At 38.9% G+C, this 17,330-nt stretch overlaps 1 protein-coding gene and 1 long non-coding RNA gene across 9 annotated transcripts in view; one reads left to right on the top strand and one right to left on the bottom strand.

The window, feature by feature from the left end:
• Nucleotides 1-10,867, top strand: LOC110049125 (uncharacterized). Of its 7 annotated transcripts, none has more exons than XR_016201501.1 (4): nt 1-224; nt 1,289-1,416; nt 9,550-9,643; nt 9,710-10,867. It is a non-coding gene; the product is annotated as an uncharacterized LOC110049125 (long non-coding RNA). The 7 variants fall into 7 exon arrangements; XR_016201507.1 differs by having other exon boundaries at nt 9,715-10,867; XR_016201505.1 differs by lacking the exon at nt 1-224 and adding an exon at nt 1,131-1,179 and having other exon boundaries at nt 9,550-10,867.
• The window catches only part of LOC110049121 (exostosin-like 3), a 23,571-nt gene continuing 13,728 nt past the window's right edge, over nt 7,488-17,330 (bottom strand). For both annotated transcript variants that reach the window (XM_089271568.1, XM_089271567.1), the window contains exons 4-6: nt 10,145-10,289; nt 9,382-9,510; nt 7,488-9,149 (exon numbers count right to left, since the gene is read on the bottom strand). In XM_089271568.1, the coding sequence (XP_089127694.1) occupies nt 8,940-9,149; nt 9,382-9,510; nt 10,145-10,289 (484 nt within the window). In that variant the 3' untranslated portion in view covers nt 7,488-8,939. The remainder of the gene's footprint in view (nt 9,150-9,381; nt 9,511-10,144; nt 10,290-17,330) is intronic.

Raw genomic sequence — 17,330 nt, forward strand, 5'->3', positions numbered from 1 at the left:
CACAAGCTAAACAGGGCGCGATTTCTTGAAGGAGTTTGTTTTTCTGTACCAGTATTTACCCATTGTCTTATTCAAATCGCTTAATCTCAAAAAACAATTACAGTCACAGACAAAAAGTGAACTGGCGAGTGACCGGTCACGTCCTCTGAAAACATAGTTGATGAAAACATAATCGATGTTGCTCGAGAGAAAGCGCTAGGACAACTTCAGATCGTTCAAACCCGGTAAGATGGACGCAAATACAGTATGTTCTTCGGGTAATACAATCCTTTCAAGAATTTAGAAACACAATTGTTTTCCAATCGTTCGTGACATGACCCGCCGGCCGGCATTTTTCGTTGTAAACAACTACCACGTGACTACAAGTTTATTCAAACCGATTACTATCTTCCTAGACATGGAAATTGAACAGATCTCCGCGCATTGCAGGGAATTTTTTAGAAGTAAAACCCTAAAGCATAAAGGAACTTTTTACTTGATCAAAATGGTATTTTTTTTCGAGTTTGCTAGTCAGTCCTTTGAATTCCCTGAGTGAGTGTTCTTAGTATTGTTTTGAAAGAAAATATCTTTGTTCCTGAGGTAGCCTAATTACACATAAACACACAACTTATTTAATGGGTTCCTTTCACTGGATCATACGCTTTCAATTGCTATCAATTCCAACTTGCACGTAAAACAAGTTTAAAAATGTCAACGTGATGGCTTTGGCGCCATAAGTCTCGCATGATATCTGCGAATAACGACTTTCATAATATAACCAGGCCAGGAGCCACGAAAGGTTGATCACCTGTTACTCTATCGATATAAAAAAGAACAAATGTATTTTAGCCGTTTCTCCAGCAAACCGTGACATTCCCGTCTCTATAAACCACAGAGATCTTTGCGGTACACCTTGAAGTCACACACGAGACGAGAAGAACCTTAGAAATTATTTTTAAAGTGTTCTAACGAAGTACACTTGTAAACCACATCATTATCATTGTCCGTTCTTGTAGCGCCATGCAGCGTGGACATGTAAGGCCTTCTTACAACCAATGAAGGCAAGAGAGGGCATTAAGTATTTGCGTGTAGGTTTCTAATAAATCATGAGTGTCTTCAGGGCCTGTGATCAATATCATCACGGGAGGTATGACATGTTCTGTTGTTGACTGGCAAAACGTGCTTCACTTCTTTTACTCGGTAACACCAACGTCATAATAACATGAACCAAATGAAATGAGCAAGTGATTTTAATAACGTGTCAATACACGTCAGTACACTTTATATTCATTGTCATTTTTCACCCTAGGGCCTTCATAATGCAAGGGTGTGGCCGAAACTTTGGATCAGGTGATATAAGGAAACAGATTTCGCATGAGACCAGTGGCGTAGAACGAGATAAAAGACAGCTTGTACAACTGCTATCCACTCACTGAGGTAAAACGTGTTGTCCAGCAAAGTCCTTTTTCATTCAACATGCTCGGGATCAAAATTAATTGGATACATTACCCACGCGCGGTCAGAAACAAAAATAGATCGCTCTTTGATACTTTGAACTTCATCCATGACGTGGGGTATAACTTTTCTTTTTTGAAAGACAAGAATGAAAATATATAAGTCTGCGGGATATTAACCAACAAGGCTTCTTTTCTTGTCTAGCTTACTTTGTTTTCATTTCTCTTCCTTAACCCCTTATCGCTAGTTTCGTCTCACCTTCATAGTTTAAGCCAATTTAAGGGACATTTTTTAAACAATTTGAAAACCTGGTATGTTTTATACAAACAACCGGCTAAAATTTTCATCTGTTTTTTTTTTCTAGTGGTCCTTGTATTGGAATTAGTATTTCTTTCTCTAAGCGCGATCTAACATAACATAACAAGGTTTGAAATGTACATGTGAAGTATGGACCGGTCTACCGGCCAGCGGCACATGTCAGACATGAAAGGCTATGAAACCAGCTGAAATCACGTACATTGCATCCTTGCGAGGCCACTGGTGATCAGGCGTTCTATTTTTTTTTTTTTTTTTTTCGCGACCCGACAGCGAAAAAGAAAGAACGCCTGATCGTTCATTAGGTCCATGACTGTCGACAGTTCCCAAATCATGTATTGTTCTGCGAAGGGACATGTTTTGTAGCAGGGAACTGACGTCGTGTACATGTTTCATGCACGAAAGAAAATGTACTGGGGGCATGTCGCAGCAACCATAGTGTTTACCGGACCTTTATAATCGCCAGCTATCTTCAAAACGAAGGCTACAAGATTCCTAGTGAGCTTGTGTTGTATCGAACGTCATGGTGCGCGGCAAGTAAGCAGTTAATCTAGGTAAAGTTTTCTATAAATTTCCTCAAATTTCTCTACGATCGAGCTATTTTCAACGAGGCATTGGCTCCCGAAATGCGACAGAGTAATTTAATTGCAATCGGGCATTCTATTTTTCTCGCAAAAGCCTGATCATAGCTTAAGACAGGAATCTGTTGTACTCGAAGATAAAGTCTGAGAAGGTGACCACGAATGTGAAGATCTCAGAAGCTAGTAAAATTGATTGAGATTCGTGCCAGGCCTTCAGAGCCCCCTGGTGCCCTCTAAATACGTTCCACTCTGACGGGCTGTCACCTCCTCCACCATGAACGAAAGTTTAAGGCAATACGTCGTCTGGGCTTGGATATAAGTTGAAATTCTGTATTCTGTTCTGCAATATGCGAAGATTTGCTCTCTTCCTGTAGTTGTATAGTCGCAAGCTACACGCACTCTCATTGGCTATTTCGAAGTTCGAGGTCACATGACATCTAACAATAAAACAGTTTCGCGCCAAAAGTCTCCGAGCCGAGAACATTGCAAAATTTATGACATAACTGCAAATGTTGACCGATAAACGCGGATAATGATTTTAAATTAGATTCTTTTAGCTACTGGTAATTATTCTGCCGTTTTGTGTTTGTGTTGTCCTTTCCGCTGTTCCGTTATGTAGATATTTGTTATTTTGTTTACTCTAGTGCATTTTTTTTACTCTAGGGATTAATTCTGTTTAGCGATGAAACTAAGACAAAACCACGCTCTCTTCCTCCCATATTAAACCGACTGAGCATGAATCCCACAACACATTTTCCCGTCGACCGGGATGAAATTCAAGAAACAAAAAGCAAACTGGTGCCACAATAAGTTGTATCGTTTGCGACTATCGTAGCCTTTGTTGACTCTTGTAAAGTGGAAACACGTAGACATACAAGAAAAACATTACGCCATTTTGGCCGCCATAATGCGAAAGCCAAGCTATTTTGCATAAAAACGTTTCTTCCCGGTTACCCGGGCTGCAGGGTTCATATGGGAAAATTTTCATCTCAGCTGCCGAGATCTCGGTTAGGCCCGCCTTCTCAAATGAACACATCGAAATTTTTAGACATGAAATAGGAGTGAGGCGAGGTCTCGGTAACCGGGCCAGCCCGATCCACCGGGCCCTTAATCCTGTAACCATTGATTAACCTCTTGCAGCTAGGCGCACTTGGGGACGGCTTGTTGTAGGAGTCCTATGTTTCGCAGTGGTTGTGGCGATGACAACTGTTCCGAAACAGCTTTTGGTGTAATTTTCCGACATTTGCTTCGCGTCATGTTTAACTGATGATCTACGTATTTTAAAAGTTTTCCATCACAATTTTTACCAACCTTCACTGACTTCAAGTGAACGAAAACTACCTTGTTTAACACCAAACTCCATTCTTATGGTCTAAAATCTCCTCTGAACAGTCCTTTTGATAATATCACATATTTTATTCCTCAGTTCAATAATAGTAGTTATATATCCAACGAAAATTTAGGGGAGGAAACAATGATACAGATAGTCATATTCCGATAGTCACGATTAAAAAGCGTGCAAACAAACACAAATGCCATGCAAATTGACCGACCCCGTGCAAAAATGCCCAGTCAATTATTTCCTTTTGGGTTTACAAGCCAAAAAAATATATATAAATAAATAAACATATTGAAATAGTCATAAATCGATACGGACATTTTATTTCAGGTCAAGTGATAAAACGTGCATAACTTCACAACTCTTTATCTACATCAGGTACTAACCGATCGATGTTTCATTTTTTTTTTTTTTACCAAGCCACCGTTTGTAATTGTAGATTATGTGTTTAGACTCTCGCTATTTATCATTCGTAGGAGAAAAATTATTTTAAAATGAGCAGCTACAAGACAAACGTGTTTTGGCTTTTTTTCAAATTGATTCGTGAGTGGAACGAATCTGTGATTCAAAGCAAAAGGAAAACACAGTCGTTTTCCGCAATCAGTACAAAGTTCGAGTCGTGATTGTGTTGTTCAGCTAAAACGTGCAGACTTACATTCATTGTTTTTTTATACGATCGCGTTTTCAACCATTCACAATTCTTTTTACCACAAGCACGCGTTTAGTTAAGTTTCGTCACGAACGCTCATATATAATGCAATATAATCGAAATATCATAACTCTGAGATGATTCAAATAGCTCAATGTTTGGATTGTTGACATTGTTATATAACTAAGGAACAATGGGCTAGTCAATAAACGTGTCGCACGTATAACCGGCGTGGTAAACGCCGGCCGGCCTGCGGAGCGTGCAAAATGGCACACTGTATATTTCATTAATTAAGTTAACATATGCTATTGACATTGTATGTTTTCCTTGGACACCCCATGAATCAGCAATTCTGATCAGAAAGTGATTTACAATCTAGTGTTCAGGCTTTCGCTGACCATCGCTTTGACGTTGCAATAGAAAGCAAAGCACACCACGACCGCAATGGCAACGAGAAGGTTTAATGAGTAGAACAATGGCTGTGCACGTGATTGTTGCGTTTTCAAATTTCTCCGGCGTAGTATGGATCGCGGACGAAAAACATTTGATGCGTTTTCAGACTGAAACCTCCTTTTCAAATTTCTCCGGCGTTAGTGTGGACGCACCGTGAGTTCTGTGCATTTTGGAGAACGCGAGCGACGGCGACTAATTTCAAGCCAAGATCCTGTTTGGTGGGCGTGGCTTGAAATATTTTCCTCCCCTAAGAGGTACCAATTCTAGAACAACAAATTATCTCCTACCATAGTTTTTTTCAGCTCAATACACGAAAAGGTATCGCAAAAAGTTCCCGCTGTGAACCTTTTGAGGTTGAACACCCTGAGAGGTACCAAATCTGCTTTTTTAACCCCTAAAAATATTGGAGGCACCCCCCGAGAAATACTCATCATCCAATGTAACTTTGTTGAAACGTAAAAGATCATTTTTTTAATACTGATCGTATGACATGTAAAATGGTTATCATAACTTGTCCATGATCACTTCAAGTTGTGCATGTTGAATCCTTTAATACGTTAAGTTCACACGAATCCTGCTTTCTGTACAGTACCATACGAAGGTTGACGAGAGCTCAGCCCCCCTGATCTTTCCTCTAAAGCTGTTGTGGAAGGAGGGTATATGGAGGAGGAGCTGACGAGTAACCTTGTTGGTAGGACGGTGGTTGTCCCGCGTTGTTTGAGTTGCTCAGTACGGTGATCTCCCTATTCTCTTCTTCTATTATTAGTATGTACCTTAGGCGACGCTTCCGATAATAGCGAATGCAGAAGGCTACCCAGATGATGAACAAGATTCCTCCAGTTACTCCCAGTACTATCATGACTGTTTTGCCGTTATCTCCATCGTCACTGTCTACTTTGCACTTGTGATTACAGCAGCTTTCACTGTCAAGACAATCTGAACCTTTAGAGCAACAACCGCTTGTTCTTTGAACACATTCATTGTTGGAACAGATTTCGTCGAGGGACTGATTGCAATTAGCGCCGGAAGTACAGCCATCTCTCACAGCGACTAACGAGAAGGCAATCAGGACAAACGAAGCCAGGCATTTAACGGAAATAACGGCTACTGCCATACCTCGGTCGATCGCGACTCGATACGTCTTAAGTACAGAGCAAAAACTTCAAGTTCCTTACGGCTCTGGAACATTCAGCGTTGTGGTTGAACAGGCTACTTTCATTATATTACAGGATGTTAGAATTAAGCTTCATAGCGAGGCACAGAGAACACAAACAAAAGAAATGAATATGCCGTGATGTCCATCAACCTTTCCCTATTATGTCCATCAGATGGCCGTTTTAGCACCGTTTAAGCGCTCAAGCTCGAGCACAAGCTAGCATATACGAAACACACGCAGAAGCAGATTATATGTCTATAATTAATGCTTTTTGTTTGAATAATCTCCTAACCAAAGGCGCTACTAAACGACACATGGCCTGACTGAGACATGGCTGGTCGCTTACGGGAGGTTCGACTGTACGTGGCATTCAGGTAGACAAAGAATTTCTCCAAAAGACATTCACAAAATGAACGCAACAGTGGAAACTTCAATCCTTGTTATTTTAAATTCAAAAATCGAAACTGAAACTTCCCTCGCTACCAGCGCTGTTAGCCAAGGACAATTTTAAATGCTGTTTCATATACTGTTAGCTGTTTGTGTGAAAAGATTCAGAGATCAACCCCATTCCCCCCTCGGCCTCTTCACTCTCAGCCAGTTCCTTTTCAGCCCTTCCAGACGACCCTGTCCATCAGTCAATTATTTCCTTTTGGGTTTAAAAGCCAAAAAATAAAAAAAAATAAATAAACATATCTAAATAGTCATTAATCTATACCGACATTTTATTTCAGGTCAAATGAAAAAAAAAAAAAAAAAAGAAAAGAAAACGTGCATAACTTCACAGATGTTTCATTAAACTGAACATCCTTCAGCGAAGCCACAGTTTAGTGTTTCAGACCCTCGCTACTTTTCACTCGCAGAAGAAAAATCATTTTAAAATGATGCTTTGGCGTTTTTTCAAATTGATTCGTGAGTGGAACGAATCTGTGTTGTAAGGCAAATTTAAAGGAAAACACAGTCGTTTCCCACAATTAGTACAGAGTTCGAGACGTGATCGAGTTTAGCTAAAGCGTGCAGACTTGCATTCATGTGTTCTACACGATCACGTTTTTAACCATACACAATTTTAATCAGAGATAACGTTTTACCACAAGCGCGCGTTAAGTTAAGTTTCGTCACGAACGCTCATATACAATGCAATATCAAAACTTTGAGATGACTTTTAGAGATGATTTAAACAGGCTAATGTTTGGATTTTCGACATTGTTATGTAACTGAGGAACAATGGGCTAGTCAATAAACGTGTCGCACGTACAACCGGCGTGTTAAACGGCGGCCGGCTTGTGGAGCGTGCAAAGTTGCACACTGTATATTTCATTAACATGTGCTATTGATATGGTATGTTTTTCTTGGACACCCTTGAATCAGCAATTCTGATCAGAAGGTGATTAACAGTCTTGTGGTCAGGCGTTTGCCAGAGAGAGCTTAAGCAAAGCGGCAACGGCAACGGTCGAGAACGCTGTGCCCGTGCGTTATAAATCTACATACATTTCTCTGCCGTCCTCTAGACAAAAACAACGTGAAACGACTAAGTTCTGCGTAGTGGAGCACGCGAACGACGGTGGCTAATTTTTCGTAGTTTTATTTGGAATTGAACGCTGGCGTTACATAGTTAGATTGAATACATTCTGAGACCAATAGGCGCATTGAACAGATCTAGGCAAATGCAAGATTCGAAGGTAAAATATAAAGTCGTTCTTTACTAGGCATTGTCGTTGGGGTAGCCGCCGTCATTGCTTTAAGCTCTTTAACATCTAAAAGGTGAAGGCCTGGCGCGAATATGGTGACATCACAAAAACCGAAAATAGCAATCTCGTTCCCAGTACTTTCTTATTTCGTCTCCAGTGCTACTCGTTCAAAAATGTCGTTACAACTCAAATACCATAGAATTCCGAAAGTAACGGCCCTCGTTACTTTCGGATTTAGCAGGCAAAAGGGGCTGCTACTTTCGGGTAGCCGTTGCTTACTGGTAGCCGGAACTTTCGGAAGGTTAAAAAACGTTTGTACGGTAACAGTCGTTTCAGGCAAAGCGGACGCGTAACACTTGAAATTAAAAGTTCCGTTCATATATGTTCCTAAAGTACCCACATGACCAAAGCAGACTGTATCAACAAAAAAAGCTCTAAAAGTTGGTACCGTAGGCCGAAAGTATAATGGTCGCAATATATCGTAGTTCAGCTGATTACACTACAGTGCATCATTTGACTCTGTTGCTAGACAAATACAGCTTAGCTTATAAATCATAGTTCAAGAAAACTTCAGTTCGAAATAAAATCACAAATAACTTTTCAAGTTGTTCAGTCAGTCCTGCAGTCAGGCTGTTCCATCTGCATTGCATTTGACAACAGAGTGTTTCTCTTTTAGTGACTTCTTCAAAAGACCGCTACTTTCGGGTGGGCGGTTACTTTCAAGGGACCGTTACTTTCGGGGTTCAGTGGGAATGGAAAAATTAACGTTACTTTCGGGGAACCGTTATTTTCGGGAGGGCCGTTACTTTCGGATTTCTACGGTACGTTTTCGATTGGAGGAGAACGACAACTTCAACTTTCGACTCGCACGTGATCAGGTCGTGCACCTTGAAACTGCGGCAAATTTGTTTACCAGCTGGCGTCAGGCAAATAATTTTTTTGTAGTTTGTTCTAGTTTTGAGTTGGGAGGTGTAACAAAAATGCCCCACGGGAAACAAAGAGTTTTGTTTCTCCCCGACCCTCAATGTTCCCCTCGGGGAGATTTTCTCATTTCTCTATACCTCAGGCTCGTCATGGCTTCACCGCTCGTTTTCACGGCTTCCTTGCTTAATCGCTTTAACCGCCAGCTACGCAAGTGTAGGAGACTAATCTGCACGAAGGACCTAGTAATTCTTCATTACATTTCGTGGTCATTCAGAGAGAGTTCACCAGCTGCAGTGACTGATTTAGTCCATAACAACCGGTCGTTTATTTATGAAACAAGTTTGTGTCAGAAATTAGTTTGCAATAATCCTCCAAAAAAGAAATTTAATATTGATACTCATTAAACATTCTTGTAACACTGTGATTTCGGTCTTGGCACTTCTGTTTTAAACAGTAAAGAAACTGCTCTGAACTGCGTCCTCAACAGCGGCATATAGCCATACACCTCCACAAAGAAATTCAAACATTTGTGTCGCTCAGAGAAGTGCTTTTTGTCATACCACAGTGAGCCAGAACAGTCTTGGCAAGGGAACTGCCAGAGGGAGGTCACCTGGGAGAAAAACAACAAGGCCAGTCAAAATATTGTAAAGCAGAAGGCAGGTCAAGTCGGAAGGAGACTTCCAAATCAAAACCTCATAGGGTGTTTAGCCTCAAAAGGTACAACACAGCGGGAACTTTCGACAATCAAATGGTTTTTTAATTTTGTTGCATCTATAATTATCGTTATGGATATTAAAAATTATGAAAGTGTAAACTGGCCACCCTCTGAAATTGTCACATACCTTAATCGGGGGTTTTCTTGTGATATGGGAAACCAAGAAATTCATTGCAAGGTCTTCACAGTTCGTGTACTCGTCTACTTTATCTCTTATGACTTGTGGCATCCAATGCGTGTACAGATATCCATAGTACTGTCAGGCATCCAACATTAAAATTAATATTCTCCTTAGTTTATTTATAGATTTCTGTGATGCTACTTGGGGGAATTTGGCCTCAGCGCTACTTTTTTTCCTGCAGTGATCAGGTCCTGTTTTCTCGTTACATGTAAGTACCTACTTGAATTTCTTATAACGAAGTAAAGAGAATTTAGGAACTGATTACTTATCCTAGAGAAGAAGAAAAAGAAGAAGAGGAAGAAGAAGAAGAAGAAGAAGAAGAAGAAGAAGAAGAAGAAGAAGAAGAAGAAGAAGAAGAAGAAGAAAAAGAAGAAGAAGAACAAGAAGAAGAAGAACAAGAAGAAGAAGAAAAGAATTATAATAAAGAATAGTCTATAATCTAATTTGAAAACGCCGGGTTCTCGCTTTCGTGTGGACGGAAAACCTTTTTGAAAACGGAGCTTTTCGAAAACGATGGCGACACGATAATCATGTAATTTCTCTGCCCACTGAATATTTCCTCAAACACAAATCCAAAATGACCTGATGATTGCTGCGTTTTCAAATTTCTCCGGCTTAGTGTGAACGGAAAACATTTGACGCGTTTTCAGAGTGAAACCTCCGTTTTCATATTCCTCCGGCTTAATGTGGACGGGTCCTTAGCTCTCACCTTGTGGTAGAAAGCAGCTCCAGTAAGGACAATAGAAAATTCACACACAGTCCCCCCAGCATACCGCCACTCTTGATTCTTTGAATCCCAGGCATGAAACCTTGCAGGAATTCCCACTATTCGATCTCTTGCTTCTCGCCAAACTCTTGATAGGAAAATAGAAGATAACACTGTTTACAGGGTTTTAGCCAGGGTTTGAACTGGGCTTTTCAAACTCATTAATAATTCATCAAGTTTAAACAAAGAAAATCATGACTGTGAGACAGTGTTTGGATATCTCATGTTAATAAGCATAGATTTTTGCGGTTTTATTTCTCCGTTTTCTCTTCAGTTTAATCAAGCGATTGCGAGCGGAGATTCGTCTCTTGTATCTCACCGAGCAAGAAAGAGAATTGAAAGGAATCTCTGTTTCACAGGGTATGATACCAGTGGATCTCAGCCCTGATAAAATATTCCTTTTTCCTCTTTCCATTCCAAGCAGGGGCGGGGCAGAAGACTCCTGAAATTTTCGTATAGGCATCATCCAACAAAAAATGACGTCACATCCGGTTTAAACTGCGCTTCGCGGCTCGCTTCACAAAGCGAGAAAATGGCGTTTCGATTACTCATGATTTCCCTCTATTTGTAAACCATCAGTTTCGTTTCATTTTATATTGAGTATGGAGGGATGTTGCAGACACATTACTTCGACTTTTTAAGCAAAAATTTCGGGAAAAGAGAAAAGTTTATTATTGTTTTGAAGCAAAATAACGGAGAGCCTTCCGTCATCGTCGGGCGAATTTTACACATTTGCAAAATTGGTGTTGTTCCGACTTTTGGTTCTTGTTGTTCGTGATTTAGTGATAACAATAAGTGCAATAGCCTATAATGTTAACAACAACCTGGATGAAGTATTGCTGGCCTTAGTTTGCACTGTGTACTACGGGAACATAATTAACAGAAGCCGTTTAGCTCCGAAAGTCGCTGTCACCAGAGCTTTTGTTGCTCTTAGCTCACGTATATTGGTAGAAGAGAAAAGCTGGATCGCATGCTGAAGGTCAGTATCACACATTCCTACATCTCTCGTTGAAGATTGTTGTTTTCAGTAAGATACAGTACATATGTATCGGTAGTTTGGGGTCATCAGTCTCTTTCTCTTTGGTGAGTGCTTTTAAAACGCCCAGTAAAAACTTGATTCACGGCATGGAAACTTATGCCTCGCTGGATCGAAATTCGAGCAAGATTTTTAAGTTCTAGTCCTCTTTAAAAGTAATTAAATCAATTATTCAAATCCAAGCCATCAGAGGGAATCTGCCATTGAAGCTGCCCTAAGTTAAGGTCCTGTTTATGGACCTTCCCCTTTGAAAATCGTGGGGGTGTTCTTTGAGGCAACATAGGTCCCATTTGTATGGTCCCGGGTACCCGGGATAACCCTCCCCCTGAGGCAACTTTATCAAGTGCTTGTATGAGAAAATGTAGCCCATGTAGGCCGAGTAAAAGTTGACCCTGCATGATTATTCGTAACTCTTATTGAATAATCAAATGTGCAACTATCCCTCTTTGTTTAAGTTTCCCTCACTCATTTGATCAGAGTGGGTTTTGCTGAGTTAATTTTCTCTTCTTTGATACAAATTGCTGCTTTAAATCTTAAATCTAGGCATTATGTGACACTCGCCATGCCGAGAGTCGTTCCAGTTAGGCGAGCCAAAGTGTTTATGTATACTCAAAGAAAAGTTGTCGGTTACTTTAGCTGCCAAGGCGAGTCAACTTGCCCACCTGAATTGTCTCACCCCCCAAGTCTGGTTCGTCATCCTCGTGTAAACGGTTGGTTGAATTTTGCAAAGAAATAAGTGAAAAGTTAGCTCCACCAGGGTAACTCGGGGAAATGGTTGTCTCTGGTACACAAGAGCCATTCTATTTTATTTCCATTTTCCCTCTTCCTCTTCCAACTGATTATGCGAAATATACTGTCCAAACTCTTTATGGGTACTGGTGTTTGAGAGTGTCATCTTTATCACTACTGTGGAATGTACCTCACCATACAGCCACCCCCGTTAACACAGCCACCTAGTTGTTATGGCCACTCTATTCTGGCTCAAACAAAAGCTCAGTCGCTCATTTTCTTATTTATTAATTATACAGTCAGATTTTTGTGACCTGTTGGTGACCAGATTAACAGAATTCTGGCACATTGTAGGAGTAATTTATATACAATTTACAGCAAGCAACAGGCATCATTTTGTTAATGAAGTCCCATGCATATATGTAACTCTTGATTATTTTGAGATTTTATCTTTATGTTATCAAGGCAATAATAGTTTGATTCCTGCTCCAGCGGTAAGGGGGGGGGGGGAACTCTCCTCCATGTGCTATATACAGCTGTGCAGCCCCAAAGGGTATGGTTATTCAGCCGTTTTGGTCATAAATACTCTAGGGTAAGGCTTTTGCCCTCTAGTCTTTAATTTGTTATGTTTTTTAGAATAAGCTACCTCAATTTTCATCATTATTGATAAGACCATCAACAAAAGTCCTTCAAAACTTATGTTTAGGGCAACTGTAGCAGTTGCAACAGTCATAAATGGGGTAGGGAAAATCACAGATTTTGGTCATAAATAGGTTAAGAGTTTAACTTTTGTGAAGAGGGCTGCACTGACCCCCACCCAATTTTTCTGGGATGTACAAAACACATTTTCTTAGCAGTTACTACAGTCTTGCTTTAGTAAATCAAAATAGTACTTGCTGCCGGGTACTTTATAAAAGTATAACCCCTCCAGAAGCCTTCACAAAGTACATGTAATATCTGGTGCTAACAATGTTTTTTTGCGGCTGATTAAAATTTGGTATTAAATTGTACTGAACTGGTGCAGATTTAATATACATTATATTTTGTCAAACTTAGTTCACTTATTTTAAGACTACTCAGCAGCAACTAGTACCTCTTGTATGACCATGCAGTAACAGTATATTCCAAATAAAAAAAAGGTACATGTATATGTATTACTATCCTGCCTGGAAGAGTGTGTAGAGAGAGCACACAGTGCAGTGCCCTACTGTATGTCTTTTGTTAGGTATAATAATCTTAAATTTAGAAGACTCATATTGATCTTAGAATTCACAAAAAAGTTGATTTCTTGACAACTCTCCTTTAGCTGTGTCACTTCATAATAAATTAGCAGTTTGGTATGTTGTAGTATAGAACTTTAATTAATTAAGTTATCACACCGGTATCACAGAGGTCATGGGTTAGAATCCAGTTCACACCTAATTTTTTTTTCAGGCTATAAGTTCACCTTTGCTTAAGTTGTGTATAGTATGTTGCAATGATCAATCATGTCTTTATAAGTTGATCAATGTATATATGTCCCACTGACTTATACTTCGACATTTTATCTTAAAGTTTGTTTATTTGTTTTATTGTGTGGTTCTAGAAAATGTCCATACCCACCCCAAGGAGATTATTGGAAATTCCAGGGATGGGGAGGGTCTCAAAAGCCAAACTTTTTAAAGAAAAGTAATAAAAATTGGAATTTCCATAGGGATGGGATGGGGAGATCTCTGTTTAATAAATACATAAATAATATGTACAGACCCATTATCTGATGTGAAGACTGTGCAATATATCCTGGCCAACGAGTTGCCAAGGTGTAGCTTCCTTGTTATCAATTTCAAGTACCAAATTAAAGAAGATCAGCATGTTAGATGGGAGAGGGGAATTTTTCAAAATATCATAAACTAAAAATATATATATTTTCCAAACTCAATCATGTTAGTAGTGTTAGTGGCTATTTATTTATTTATTTATTTATTTATTGATGAATACCTGTGAAGAGATAGTCATACATTCTTGCAAATATTCTGGCAGTCTCCCACATACCATTTAGATCATCCAGTCCCCCAGGAAAGTTATGAAATTTATTGTCCAAGTAAACTACTGAACCATGGGCTCCAGTGGGGACAGTGCTATTATGATGCAATTTGCAGATGGGCTACATAATATGAGCTTAACAGTTTTGTTACCATGGCAACAGACTGCATTTCACACCTTCCCTGATATTCTAGGCTTTTCTGGCCACCTCATGGCCTTGATTAATGTTTTTCAAGCTGAAAATCGCTGCATTATTGAAATTGGTTTAGAGCAGACTGGAAAAGATTGAGTTGCCAATTGGGAACATATTTTTATAGCCATATTAGTGTGTTGCCTGTAGAACTATAAGGCTACCAAGTTTCAATGATCTCTACTGTATATATGGTCTGCACTTGATGTAATATTGGGTTTGGTGTATGACATCATCAGTCCTCTCATTTGCATATATTTTACACATTTTAAACTTAAATATCTCCAGAATTAATGCAAATATTTGTTAAGGTAAACAGCATTTGTAATCTATAGTGGAATTCTATTTGATACTCCTAAAAATTCTGAATCAAGGGGTAAACATTTGATGATAGTAGCATGCCAAATCATTGAGTTGAATTTATGCTGCTGACATTTACATGTACTGTAAGGTGTTGAAGAGAATTTTGCAGGGGAATTTGGTGTGTTTATTGAATTGCCAGAGGTTGGTTGGCTGGTTTTGTTATTGCTTTGTCATTATCTTCCATGTATTTGTTTTAAAAAGCAGAGTGGTTGGTGGCAAAAGCAAAACTGGCAATATTCTCACTTACCCGTGTTTCTAAAGCCATGTTTTTAGGTTTTTGTGGTCAATCTATTAGTAGCTGCACTGTCTTAAATTACAATAGAAAAGATGTGATATTAATTATGTAAGTTATACTTTGGTATCGTTCATACCAAAATTATAGTATTTTCTGGTTCAATGTTTGCCTCTGCATTAATTTGATTAAACTACTGTAGTTTATTTTTTAATGGAATTTAATTCTGTCAAAAGGGAGGTGGGAATCTGAGAACAATAGTGAACTAGACCAACAAATATACAGAAATCTACCACCATTGCTTTCATGGCTGAGTGGAGATGAATCTAAGTCAGACCAAAATTAGAAAAAAAATTACTGATTTATTGGAGGGTTGAAATGGGATCCTGGCTATGGGAGAGTAGGAATTGGGGCTGAGGGGGGTGGGTGGTGTGCTTGTGAATTTAAGAACCTCTCTGACAGTGAAAACAAACTGTAGGTTTGAAAAGTTTAAAGCGGAGTTAAAAATTATACTTTAATATATCTTGTTTATTAAGGTGGTAATGAGCATAATACCCACTTAGGGTGAGTCATTGAAACAATGACATAATTTATGTTTGTCTTTTCTTAGGTGGTTACCTCCTGGCATATACACCCCACACAGGCATACAATGTTATGATTAGATGATGCAACCTGCTTTCCCATGTTTAACATACACGTAAGAGTATTGATCAGTGGACCAGTGTACAAGTGTGATTTCTCTACTGATAATGAGAATTATAATAAAGATACAAAGCCACTCTGGTGTGATTTATTTAATTATTCCTTAACGGTAAAGTGAACCAGTTCAACCAAAGGTTGCACTCTGTAAGATCAGGTGTACAAAAAGTAAATAGAAAATTTCACTACATCAATTTTATTAATTAAGTATACTTCTTTGCAAAATATAGTTGGTATTTTGTTGTACTGGTAAGAATATAATTTGGAAATTTTTTATGGGAAATGTTTCCATTTTAAAATGTAGCTCAGATGCCACAACTATAGTTCTCCTTTCTGTGGTGTTTTCTTTTGTGGTAAATTGCAAAAACAAATTATGTTGACCTACATGTAAGTTAAAAAAATATACAAGTAGTAGCTCTTCTGAAAAAAAAAAATTAATTTGTTGTTGTTTCTTGCTGTTCATTTTTTCCTTGAACATTTTTATTTTCCTAATAAGTAGTTTAGCTAGCCATAAAAATGTTTTGTTGTCTCTGAGACCATTTTCAAGATAAAAAAGTGATTTGTATATAAAATTTGAATTTTTTGGGGGGGGGGGTGGGGGGGGGGGGTGGGGACCTTTTCAGAATTTCCCTACAAAGATCACAAGGTACAAGGGAAGAAGCAAAAATAGAATTTTAAGTGTTAAAACATATGTTTTCATCATCAGTTTGGGCCTCTCTGTGAAGCTGCATAGTATACTTGAGGATCATGTTATACCCATTTTAATTCAAAATACAAATGGAAACTTGCATTGACAATCACTTAATCTCTTGGCACTGTTTTGTTTTTTAATAGTTGCCTTTTTTCACAAAACAATAATTTGAACATCTTTGTTTCACAAGCTGGGAGGGGGGGGGGAGGGGTATACTACAAAGTTTTAAATGGAAAGGCCTTATCTCAAGGTCCATTACCCCTTACCCTTTTGTATACATTTGTACCATTTTGATAGAAATGGCACCTCTTTTGTCGACCTTACATTGCAAAAGGGTAAATGTATCCCTTTAACAAACCTATTTAAGAATACTGCATCCCTTTTCTATTCCCTTGGGAAGAAGTTAATAAATAATATTATAGAATCTCTTCATTCTGGCTGAGGAGAGTAAATGAGAGCTTTTCAACAACATTTTAGAACCAGAAGAATGGAATCCCTAAATGACAGATTTTCCTACCCTTTCATACACCTCAACTTGTGAAATCCCTATCATTAAGTTTATACCTGAAGCCTGAAAAAGGTACTCATCGTGAGCTGAGCCTCCCCATATAGGTCATTACAGAGAGCCTTCCCACATACACAAGTCAGGAACTCTTGACAAGTACTGTAAGTAGATGCTGGCTTTAAGACTGGTCTGAGCCAGCTTCTTCAGTTTCTTAGCACAAACTTGTTGCTCTCTGTCAATTTCTAGTACAAAACCTTTTCTTTGCTGATCTGGTCCAAGTTCACAGACACTAGCATCACTCTCACGACACTGACTCTATCACTGTCACCATGCTTCATCATCACCCATCATTGTTAGACATGAGTTCATTAGCTTGTAAAATTCACCAGCCTGACAGTGTCACTGTTGCTATTGCCTGTTCCCAGACTTCCTTTTATGGCTAGGTGTAGGGGCATGAAATTTCACTACTGTTTACGAACAATTTGTTTAGATGGCATATTGAAAGTGATGAATTACTGAAAATTGTCAGTATTGCTAGTGTTCTCTCGTTTCCTTAGGGATTGAAATATCTTGACGTAAGATTACAAAGAGAAAGCACACTGAAATATAATGCACAATTTTTTAGTAACCTTTCAAAATGGGTTGCCAATATGACAGGGAT

The sequence above is a fragment of the Orbicella faveolata genome, unplaced genomic scaffold (genome assembly GCF_042242905.1).
Source record: "Orbicella faveolata isolate gen_17 unplaced genomic scaffold, um_ofav_v1 contig_34, whole genome shotgun sequence".
NCBI classification, from domain to species: Eukaryota; Metazoa; Cnidaria; class Anthozoa; order Scleractinia; family Merulinidae; genus Orbicella; species Orbicella faveolata.